A 12294-nucleotide genomic window follows, 5' to 3' on the forward strand; every position below is an offset into this window, starting at 1 on the left:
TAAAGAATAACTTTGTTTTATTATCATGATTTGTGAAAACAGGGTAGACAGTTCAAGGAAGGACACAGACGGTGCCCTTTTTAGGTTCCAAATTTCTTCTTTTTGATGGGTGGTGGGAGCTGAGCAACGATGTCATCCAAAGGCCGTTCTACCGCCACCAGGGTCTTTTCATCCAGGAGATCCACAAAGAGCAGAGGCTGGAGAGAGATGGTAAGGATCTCACCAGGAGTTAGATTCCAGGGCTAGTTCTCAACTGACTATCTAGGGCCAAAAGGCTAGCCTCCTGCAAGCTGGAGGGGAGTAAATCTCTGATGAGCCTTCCTGACCTAGAACTCCAAAGGTTGGGAGCTTTTATAACTGAATCCAATCATTTAAGATTTTAGCAGGATTCTTCATGTTTCTCTGTAAAGAAGGTCTGTGAGCTTCTAATTTCTTAGGAATTTATGTTAACAGAGGACTCTGGAGCCTAAACTGACAAATGGGAAGTTACAAATTACTTTAATTTAAAACACCTCCACCCTGAAGAAATTCTGCATACCCCCAAGAAAATGTTCTAGGATTCAATGAATACCTGTTCTATCACAGTGGAAAGCCTAGCCCAGAAAGGGGATCATAAATTCAATGACTTCCATTTGCTTGAAACTTATCTTGTGGAAGAACTATTCTCCACTGGAAATCAAATTTAAAAGCCCAGCTTTAACCCAAACAGAGACCCAGCTGAGCTCCACTATCACTTCTCACAACTGACGTATTTCATTTTTGTAAAGTATGATGTGCCTGACTCTAATATACTGAGGCAAGAACAATCAGCTACAAACCTAAGGGACAAACAGCCTCAGAAAGGCAGCTTATTTCCCCAAACCAGGTTCTCGGCATGTACAATGAAGGCACTCTTGTCTTCCTCTTGTGGGACTTACTATATTTTGATAATATCACAGGGAACCAACCACTCAGAATATGATGGAAGACGTATTACCTTATATTTCTTAGAAATTTTAAAGGCATGAGCTGTGCGCCTCCTGATGACATCAGATTCGTTTGTGGGAGGCAGTGGGTTGTACAGTAAGGTTTTGTCATTTGGAAGAGGCTAGAAAGACAAAAATATATTGTTTAATCATTATTTTTTAAATTGAGCCTCTACAGACCAAAGGAGTCTAGTGATTTTTCAGGAGAACCCCATCTTCTAAACATCATGTTATACACTTACTACCTCTCATTCTTCTTTTTTTTAATTAAAATATTTTTGACTGTGCTGCACGGCATGAGGAACCCTAGCTCCCTGACCAGGGACTGAACTCACATTTCCTGTGTTGGAAGTATAGTCTGGATCACCAGGGAAGTCCCCCCTCCTGACTTTTCTTACTTCAGGGAGAAAGCTGGAGCCACACCCCCAGCTCTACTGTGTAACGGGGGGAATATGTGGCAAAGAGAGCTTGGTACCCTATGCCAGCAAGATCAAAGGGCTGGCCTGGGGCTTCTGGCCAGTCTCGTTAGTAACACTTGGTGAGCCAGAAACAAACTGGCATGCATAGGAGCTCAGCCTGCGCAGGCTCTGCTTTCTAGACTCTCTCCCGAACAGATAATGGGCTGGCCAAGTGACACAAACCACCCCCACTGATGTCACGGACACTGCGAGAGATGACGACCTCTGGCCAAGCAAGTGATTATTTCATTTCTGACTTCCTTGGGAAATAGCTCTGCCCTTCATGAGGAAGTGATGGACTTATCACCAACACTGGGAGAACCAAACAACTTGGGCTGATCTGGGTTGAGTTATAAAGACGCAGCTGAGTGGGAGGGGCCCTTCCTGTATCATCATCTCACAGAAGCCACTTGTCAGCCAGCTCTGCTTCCCACACCCGGAGCACGCGGGGCCCACGAGATGAGTTCCAGTGACACATCACGCACACCTCCTTTAGAGCCATCTGCTGCTTCCCCCGTGCTGCTCCTACCCCACCCTCACAACACACCAAACACTGTGTGCTGGCTGTGCCTAAGCCCAAACTGCATTAGAGGCACGGCCACAGCTCACGCCGCTGCTGGGAAGAAAGCGCCTGCCCAGAGAAAGACACGAAATTTAGGGTGAATCAAAGAGCAGCTGGCAGAGGCTGGAATCTGGAACGGAGAAGAAAAAAAGTTCACATCCCACCTAAACCACAGCTACGAAGGATGGAATTTTCCTAATTGGTGTTTTCTCAAGACGCTAACAACAGCTCAAACTGGCAGATAGCGTGTCAGTAAACTCAACCCGGGGGCGGGGGGCACAAGTGGTCAAACCCCCAGCCTGTATCCTTCAATGAAATCGTGTCAGTCACCCCAGGGTGCAAAAGAGGAAGCGACTGAGAGCCTGATTATGGCTACTTTCTGAATATGGACTTCATCTTTTTCCTACTTAATTTTATGTGCTCAGAGGCAGAGCAGGCAAATAGTCAAATCAGCAAAAACCAGCACACCAGGGCCTGCCCCTTCCCTCAGAGCCTCTGGAGACTGGGAAGAAAAATGAGGAAATCTGCAAAACAAAAAGCTCCTTCCCTCCAAAGAAGGTACCAGCAACCTTTACTCTGATTCTCCTTCCTCTAAGTAGTGGTCCTCCTTTGCGTTCAGAAGGAAGATTGCCAAGGAAAGCAGAATCCAGTGAGAACAGGAGGCAGTGGTGAAGGACTCACCAGTGACTTGTCGATGAGGCAGAACATGTAGGTGTCGTGGAGAAGGATGTGCATTGGTCTCTTGGGATGAAAACTGATGTGTGTGATGGGAGTGTCCCTTTGGAGCCAAAGATGATGAAACCCCTGCTTCTGGACGGCCCGGCTCCATTCTGTGTACTGCTTGTCTGGGATGCTGTACTCAAATACCTGAGAGAGGATGTGACACAGAGGAGATGCAGGCTGGCACCCAGAAAACCAGAAGGTCAGCCCTGACCGGAAAAATAGCTATGTAAACCCTGCCTGGATCATATTCAGGATACGCATTTTCACTACTTTCTTTTTTTTTTGGTCACACCTCACATCATGCGGGATCTTAGTTCCCCACCTGGGGATCAAACCCATGACCCCTGCAGTAGAAACACAGAGTCTTAACCACTGGACCATCAAGGAAGTCTCAACTACTGTTTTTTAAAATAAAAACAATTTAAGGTAAATTAAAGAACAATAAACAATTCAAACAGCCCAGAAAAGTTTATATAGTGAAAAATCACCCTGCAATTTTAATATCTCTTTTCCCCAAGACAGAAGTAGCCTGTTCCTTATTTACATCTTTTCAGAGATATTTTATGCACAGAGTACACAATGTTCTGCGTGTTCCATTTTTCACTGAGCATTGTATCATGGAGACTGAATCATATCAACATCCACACACGTCACTTATGCTCCCTTTGAAGAACACATAATAATAATCTATTCACTTCCTGGATGTAGCAGGATTTTTCTATCTGTTTAATGAGCACTGAGGTATTTCCAATCTTTGGCTACTACACATGAGGCTGTAATGATTCTCTCTGTATCAGTGTCTTTTTTGTACAACCGAAAGCAAACACCTACCGAGGATTTCTAGAGCTGGAACTTCTGAATCAAAGATGATGTGGATTAAAATATTTTTTTTAGGTTTCTCCAAATGCTCTCTAAGGGGGTCATACTAATTTATGCAATATATGAAGTGCTGTCTCCTGGTACCCTCACTGCAGTGTGTGAGTAACGCTATTAATCTCTAATTAAACAGGTACAAAAAATTTCCCTCTAGTTTTAACAATAGAAGCAGTTAAAATGAGAGATTCCATTTTCTTCATGTAATGGATATGTTTGTGTAAAAACTGCTAATCAAAGTAGCCAGCATCATCTGCCTAGTGATCTACTCAAGCGTGCTTCTTGGAGCCCTGCACTGAGATGGTTCAGCTTTTTAAAATGTTTCTGAATTTGATGATAATTTATAAAGTCATATGTATATCTGTATATAATATTTATAAACTTAATAAAATTTATAATAATTTGGTTTTTTAAAACAGTGCTTCTTGGATCACATTTAATCTTTTGTATAATAGCTCAGTGAGGCAGGTATTATCAAGCCTATTTGACCAGAGAGGATTTATAAGTATTGATAAATTCATGCATAATGTGTTCTGTAGCTCAGATATTCTACAGCTCTTATAATTATATTCTCATTACAACTTGGCATGGAAAAGAGTGGTAGATAAAGCACTAATTTTGTCCAGTGCATATTCTTGTCTCCTTTGTTGAAGATAAACCAAGCCATTGGTGAGTGGGTTATTTCTGGCCCCTAGTCTGTCCCACTGATCCACATGTCTGCTTTTGTGTCACTACCAAACTGTTCTGATTACTGTAGCTTTGTAGTGATGTCTGAGGTCTCGGGGGGTCATGCCTCCTACTTTTTTTCTCTTTCCTCAGGACTGCTTCAGCAATTCTGGGTCTTTTATGATTCCATATAAACTTTAGGATTATTTGTTCTGGTCCTGTGAAAAATGTCACAAGTAATTTGATAAGAATCACATTAAATCTACAGACTACTTTCAGTAGTATGGTCATTTTAACAATATTAATTTTTCCCATCCAAGAGCAGGGGATATCTTTCTATTTCTCTGAATCATCTTTGATTTCCTCTATTAATGTTTTATAGCTCTCAGCATACAAGTCTTTCACTTCCTTGCTGATGCTTATTCCTCAGTATTTTATGCTTTTTATGTGATTTTAAAAGGAATTGTTTTATGTGAAAGCTTTACTACACACAAGAGGAAACTACTTTTATATCATTCAGTATTTGCAAAGAAAAGCTCCTCCAAAATTGTCATTATCTCAGCTTTTTAGTTCCCATCCATTTGGAGGGAATTAGGAAGCACTGGGATCTCTTACCTGCTGGTCAGAATGAGCAATGACGAGGTTGTTGGTATTGGGTGCGATGGCCAGAGCAGTCACAGGGAAGTTGTAAGCAGGTACTGTGCAGTGAAGCTGGGGACAAATCAAAGACACAGGAAACTCTAAAATGGGATTCCATGCCCCAGGAAAGACCGGATGGTCTAGGTCAGTAGTTTTAAAATAGTGTTCCTTGGAACTCAAAACGTTCTATTCTACGGAAGTTCCTGTAAACATCAGGTATTTTCCCAAATAATAAACTTTAATTCCATTTTTTTAAAAAGTGCAAGTTTAACTGCCAAGAAAAATGACAGCGTTCACAGAGGACTTGGAGGTAAAGCCTTCTCTGCTATCTCTACACAGGTATGAATTGCTCATAAATACATCATTGAACAGGGTATCTACAGCTCTACACTGAACTTAAAAGAAATTAACGCCTGTACAGCAACCATATGCCAATAAAAATTAATTAAAAAAAAAAGAAATGAATGCCTAGGCATTAATGGACATATATGTCCATCACAAGGAATGTACACTGGTACACCGGAACACTTTTAAATGCCAGGCAAGGCTCAAAGAGCAGTACATGCTCTTGCCACAATGCAATAAAGATTAAGTTTAGGGTGATTCTTTTTCTTCTTTTGTATTTTCTTTTTTTACTGAAGGATAACTGCTTTACAAAGTTTTGCTGTTTTCTGTCAAACATCAACATGCATCAGCCACAGGTATACATATGTCCCCTCCCTCCTAAGCCTCCCTCCCGTCTACCCCGCCATCTCAGCCCTCTGGGCTGATAGAGAGCCCCTGTTTGAGTTCCCTGAATTACAGAGCAAATTCCCGCTGCTACCTGTTTTACATTTGGTAACGGAAGTTTCCATGTTACTCCTTCCATACATCTCACCCTCTCCTCCCCACCCCCACCCCCCTTACGTTTAGGGTAATTCTTATCTGACTTTCAGATGAAGATGACAACCTGTAAGGGAACATGAGTAATTCAATCTGGGGATGACAATATCATTACTAATTAGTGAAAAATGTTTTCCTGCTATTCCTAGTTCTGTTTAATTTGAAAATATCTTGAGATTACAAGGCAAGCTATTGAAGGAAACTGTTTCTATCTACATCAATTCCTCTGTAGATCAGAATTTTCCTCCTCAAAATATAGACAAAACCTGGATGTAGATTTCATTACTCATAAATCCTTAACTTCAAATTTCTGAGCACGAGTGGCTTCACTGTTTCTATTGACTGATTTTTAATTTAAGATTATAGCTTTGGGGTTTCAAACAAGTAAAACAGGAAAAATTCTTTGTTTAAAACAAACAAAAAAAAAGGCCAGTGATTTTCCAGGTGCTCTCAGTCTTCCGTGAGTCTTGTAACTGCAGGGCTAACTTCCTCCTGTTTGCTGTGACCAAACCTCACGCTCACCTTTAGTTGTTTCACGTTGTACACGTGGACACCAGCACTGGTGCCGGAGGCAGCGAGCCAGCTTCCGTCTGGACTGACTGCCAGCAAACACATGGACTGCACGGTCCCTGCGAGGACAGAAGAGCAGCTCAGTCTCCGAATTCAGTGCCCACAGCCAGCCAGCCCTGCCCTGAGTATGACGGCAAAAGCCACCTCAGTTTTCAATTACACACAGGACAATTTCTTGACAGTTTTACAGATAAGTTCTAGGTGCTAATCTGTCTACTACTGTAATTTAAGTAGCCATCCTTCATGTAAAGAGGAGCCAGACAGAGAGAGAGAGAAACCGCAAAGCAGCGCTTGCTCGGGAAGGAGGTGAGCGCTCGACTATGAGAGTGGAGAATCAGAGGAAGAGCTGTCACCAAAATCTACACCTCTAAAGTCCTTTCCTATCAAATGTTTTTAATCAAAGTTACAAGCAGCAAATTCAATAGGTCTGAGGCAGATCTTTAACTTACAAAGTGCCTGCTATATATTTAGCACTGAGGGAGCATGCGCACAGATGAGCCATCTCCGTCATTAAGAGAATTTTAAACCAATGTTTAAAATTAACCAATTAACCATTAAACCAATGTGGCAACATGAAGACTCTTGTGGGATAAAAATCAGACAGTGATGCGATACGCCAAAGTAAGTGCTGCCTATAAAACATCCCCAAACAATGAAAAAGTTTTACAACTAGACATAAACGAGATGCTAAAGGATGAGGGAGGTGGGTAGAAAAGGCTGGCGAACACTGTGAGCCGAGTGACAAGGACAGGAAAACAGGTTTGAGGGCTGTGAAGAAACCAGCCTGACCATCAGAGGAAGTAAGATGAGAGCGGAGGACAAAATAAAGTCATGTGCATAATGCAGACTACAATTTTAAATGCGTGCTAAAGGCAAAGAATCTAAGGTAAAGTGCTAAAGGTAAAGAATCTAAGTTTCCCAATAAAACCACATATAGGTACTCAATAAATACTGTCAGTTTACTTCATCTGACTCCTGACTTGTATGTTTCTTTTCCTGTTTGCTTCTGGGGCAGCTTATGAGCAGTGAGACTTTAAGTTGATTTTAAAAAGTTGATTTTCCAGGGACTTCCCTGGTGGTTCAGTGGTTGAGATTTCACCTTCAACACAGGGGCATGGGTCTGATCCCTGGTCAGGGAACTAGGATCCCATATGCTTGGTGGCCAGAAAAGCCAAAGCATAAAACAGAGACAATACTGTGGCAAATTTCATGGGGACTTTGAAAATGGTCCACATTAAAAAAAAAAAATCTTAAAAGCTGGTTATCCATACAGATGGAGTCTAAATAACAGTGAAGTCATTACAATCCTGGACAAGAGAGAAAAAAAAAAAAGACCCATGGGAAGTACTGAGTACTAAGTTCTTAACAGTCAACTCACTAAAAGTTATCTACCCATAGTCACACATTCATGCACACTCATGTTCTCAACACATACAGAAACATAGTCAAAAACATTCAGGTAGTGAAACTGTATGCACAAGTTCATCTTTATAAAAAAAAAATTAACAAACCCAAAATTAACATGTCCACAAAATACCTACATACAAGCACCTCCTAGAAATAAACACAGATAATAATGGTGGTTATCAGGATCACAAATGATTTTAAATTTCCTCTTGCTCTACTAACAAAACTCCAAGAAGCATGATGAAACTTCTCTGGCCCTAAATAAGGAATCAAAAACCCAGCGAGAAAAGAGTAGGTGTGAGCAACACTTCATATATCATCAAGCGGTTTCACTTGCCAGGTATCTCCTCCTGCTTTAAATCGCAGATGCATGAGTGAGTGTGTAGTTTTTGCAGGGCTGAGAGGAGCATTAGTGAACCCCCAACAATTGAGATTTAAGTGGAAAAATAGAAACATCGGAGACTGGCAACTCTCTCCCGAGGTCAGGTCCTAACTTCTCACCTGACTGGGGCTGGAAAGTATGCAGGTGCTTGAAGCCTCCTTCCAGCAGCCGAATGACATGAAGAGACCCTTGATTTGATGCCACAAAGAGTTTTGTTGAATCCTCAGCAAACAAAATCTGGAGGGCAGAGCGAAGGAACACTGGCATTTTGGAAACCTTGGGGGGAATATTGGTAAAGGTCGGAAGGAGAGAAGTTAGACCCGAAGCCCATAAAAAATTACCAGCACCAGGCTCATATCACATGAGTACTTCCTATCTCCAAGGAGGCCCACTGGCAAAGGGCCTGGAACACTGACGTGCCTACTGTAACCCCTCCACTCCCCCCGTCATCTCCTCAAAAGCCTAACCTTTTACTGCCATTTTGTGACATTTACCTACTCCTTCAAAAACATAATTTTAAATTTGGCAATAAGAGACCATTTTGTAATAGTTTTCTCACTGAACAAGGATTCATATCCAGAAAATTTCCACTTCACACAAAAATCACCCATTTATAAGGTTTCTTCTTATTCATCTAGACCCTAGGTTATCACTTACCCTCTGCAGGCTTATGTCGTCATGTTCGTAATTCAGTCGATAGAGAAAAAACCGAGAAGCTGTAGAACAGGCTATCCAGCCACCACACGGGGAGATAGAGCTGCAGATAATGTTCTCAGGGCCCTGGCAGAGTGAGGAAGCAGGACAAACGGTCATGTGAAACTTCACACGAGGTTCACTGTGACACGGATCCTCAAGCTACTGCCACCCTGAACCCACAAATACCTACACGTAATCCCGACAGCCATATGCTGTGCATCACTATGATTATTTCACAGGTGGAGCATCTGAGGGGTGCAGCTTTGATTTCCAGAACAGAGGTCTCTGAATAATGTCAGCTTATCACAGCCCTTCGCATACTTCATAGGTAGCTTCCTACTAAACCTAACTCTAAAAACCTGACCAGGCAGGCACTGAATGCAGGGGAGCTTTGGAAGCCTGGTGACTTGGGGACTGGTTTTCTGTTTTGTCAATGACACCCTGCTTTAAAGACCTCTAAGAAATATTAAGTGAAAAAAAATTTGCACAACACAGGAAAAGTTTAGTGTAACATTTGTTAGGATTCAAAAACTCAAAGAACGTCTAAATGTAGGTAAGGGGACTTCCCTGGCGGTCCAGTGGTTAAGACTCCACGCTCCCAAATCAGGGAGCACAGGTTTAATCCCTGCTCAGCGTACTAAGATACCCCATGCTGCCCAGCATGGCCAAAAAAGGGAAAAAACATTTAAGTATGTATGTACACACACATACATATTCTCATACGCAGAACAAGGTCAAGGAGGATATATACCTAATCAATTAACAGCAATCACTTCAGGAAGGGTGACTAGTATTAAAGAGCTGGACAGAGATATGAATTACCACTGTTTGAATTCTTTATAGGAAGACTGTAATTCACAAGTATTTGTGCAACTGAAGATGTTTTAAAAGGAAGATACCAAAGCTGTTTGTATGGCATAGTCCCGTTAGTATTGAAAGAAAGGATATATACACATACACACAGGTGAACATTTTTTCTAAAAGAATATATAAGAAACCATTGGCAGCCATCATCTCTGGGGGGTTGGGGGTTAGAAGGAGGTTCATTTTTCACTGCATACTCTTTTTGCATTATTTGAATTTTTAAGAACATGCATATTATCTTCATAATAATACCAAAACAAGAAATATCAATTTCTTATATTCATTCATCTAATAAATTCTGAATGCCTGACTTGTAATCACAGGAAACCCAATTCTGTTGATATAGTACTTCATTCAAATAATTTTAGATTTTACAGTTTAGGATGTCAGCTAAGGACCCCCACCCAAATTTAGAATGGGAAATATGTTCTGGATTTCAGAGTCTGAACACCCCGTTCAACTTCCTTACCTTTGTCTTGAGGTGAAGTAAATGATCTGCATTTTTAGACAGTGGAAGGGTATCCCCATTCTTTCCTGGAACAAGAAATATCTCTGATATTTTCCTTCCCAAAGGAAGGCTATACAAATGTTTTTTTCTTTTAAAAAGTCATTCCTGGGTAGAATGGAATCTCTACCCCTGGGAAATCAGAAACACGTCTGACAAAGTGAGCTTAGAGCTTTCTGGGAGTATGTATACGAAGAGGACAACGAGCACGTTCTCAGCCTCCCCGTGGGGCCCTGAATATGGCCACGGCACACACTCTTTTCTGAAGCTGTTCCCCACAGCCAGGCATGCAGGTGGATGGAAGTGAAGTTTGTGTGGCCTCAACTTCAACTTCTTTTGCTCATCGTGGAGCCTAAAGCCAAAGCCTCTATTATAAAACAACAGCACCGTGCTCGCTTCGGCAGCACATATGCTGGAATTGGAACGATACAGAGAAGATTAGCATGGCCCCTGTGCAAGGATGACACGCAAATTCGTGAAGCGTTCCATATTTTTAAAAAAAAAAAAAGAATAAAAAAAAAAAAAACCAACAACAACAGCACCCACACACGTGTGTCATACCTAAGGCCATGAGGCTGTCACCCTGGTAAGATCTGCATGATCTTCTTTTTCATGAAGGCTTGTCACAACTCAACATGCAAGTCTGTCATTTTTCAACAGCCTGTTCTGATCCCAGTCCAGCCAGGGCGAACCACTCCACTACCCTTGCCTCCCCTACACCCTGCGGTGCACTGTACAGAACTGCAAACTTTCCAAAGATGATTTGGTGTCCAGCTTATGATTTTAACACTCTGAGGAACTCCTCTGCTGTATCTAGTGGATGGGAAACCGTAAGGATGTCGAACAGATGGAAAAATAATCGACTTCTGTTTTCCCACAAGCAGAATTTCAACTGCAATTTCTGGCTTCTCTCTCCCACTTTTCTTGTTGCAAAAAATTTTTAGAGAAATTTTAAAAAGTAGTTGTAGACACAGCAAGACCTTTTAAAACTAACGGGAATCCCTGTGTGCAACATAATGACCAGAAAGAGCCTTAAACTGGGGAACCAGGGAACCTGCATCTTTGTGATATTGATCAGGCCACTTCCCCTCCTCAGCCTGCCCTTGCTTCTCTAAAAAGAACAGTGAATTTTAGGGTTTTCTGAACTTCTGTCTTCTGGCTGCCTCTTTTGAGGCCCCTCCTCTTTTGCCCGGTATTGTTGCTATTCTTTTGAGGTCTAGCTTGCATTACATGAAAGCATTCTTAAGTTTAAATACTTCGTATTTCTTCTCCCAGTTTACCTGTTGCAACTGTGGATCCCAATCGCCAGAGTTCCAGGTGATGAGCAAACTGGAAGAGGAGAAGCTGCTTCTTTTTAGCACAGGAAACAAGCCGTCGCTGTACCCATCCAAGAATCAAAAAGACAGAAACAAGCTGGGGTCATCTAGTGCAGCAACACCTCAGAACACTTTTACTGTTGAAATCCACTGACTTGACAAGTATTTCCTAAGTACTACCATACACCAGGTACTGTCACAGTGGTAAATAAAAACCTAGCTACTGGGACTTCCCTGGTGGTCCAGTGGTTAAGAATCCACTTTTCAATGTAGGGGATGTGGGTTCGATCCCCGGTCAAGGAACTAAGATCCCACGTGCCAGGGGGCAACTTGTGTGCTGAAACAGGGGACGCCCGTGAGCCACAACAAGGATCCAGCGCAACCAAACGAACAAACGAAAAACCTAGCTACTGCTCTCAAGCTTACAGTTTAAAGGGTTGACGTAAAATTAAACAGGCAATTACACTAAAGGTGCAAAGAATTTTAACACGGCTAAGCACAGTATGTGATGAAAAAAAGGAGAAAGGATATTTAGTCTAACCCCACGGCAGTAAAGACAGGAGCCCAGACGAGGTTCACTGGTAAAGATCACTCAGGAAAGAAAGCGGGGCAGGACGTTCCAGGCAAACACGTGGCTCGGGAAACATCTCAAAGGTAAGAGGGCATCGCGGGGAGTAAAGAGGAGTCCTTCAGAATTGCCAGCCTGGGTGGGGGTGGGTGTGGAGGTGCTGCAAGGGTGTGAGACAGAGGGGAGGGAAGAAGCTCTCTTCTCCACATCAAGACAGG

General features: G+C 42.2%; 1 protein-coding gene and 1 non-coding gene across 2 annotated transcripts in view; one reads left to right on the forward strand and one right to left on the reverse strand.

Annotated features, from left to right (window-relative positions):
* Nucleotides 1-12294, reverse strand: part of UTP4 (UTP4 small subunit processome component) — a 26606-nt gene continuing 14312 nt past the window's right edge. The window contains exons 9-17 of the mRNA XM_043437932.1: nucleotides 11473-11569; nucleotides 10157-10221; nucleotides 8785-8907; nucleotides 8247-8403; nucleotides 6291-6397; nucleotides 4863-4958; nucleotides 2667-2852; nucleotides 977-1087; nucleotides 1-197 (exon numbers count right to left, since the gene is read on the reverse strand). Of these exons, the coding sequence (XP_043293867.1) occupies nucleotides 81-197; nucleotides 977-1087; nucleotides 2667-2852; nucleotides 4863-4958; nucleotides 6291-6397; nucleotides 8247-8403; nucleotides 8785-8907; nucleotides 10157-10221; nucleotides 11473-11569 (1059 nt within the window). The 3' untranslated portion in view covers nucleotides 1-80. The remainder of the gene's footprint in view (nucleotides 198-976; nucleotides 1088-2666; nucleotides 2853-4862; nucleotides 4959-6290; nucleotides 6398-8246; nucleotides 8404-8784; nucleotides 8908-10156; nucleotides 10222-11472; nucleotides 11570-12294) is intronic.
* LOC122421766 lies at nucleotides 10581-10687 on the forward strand. The gene has a single exon (XR_006263583.1). It is a non-coding gene; the product is annotated as a U6 spliceosomal RNA (small nuclear RNA).

This window comes from Cervus canadensis, chromosome 18, assembly GCF_019320065.1.
Source record: "Cervus canadensis isolate Bull #8, Minnesota chromosome 18, ASM1932006v1, whole genome shotgun sequence".
NCBI classification, from domain to species: domain Eukaryota; kingdom Metazoa; phylum Chordata; class Mammalia; order Artiodactyla; family Cervidae; genus Cervus; species Cervus canadensis.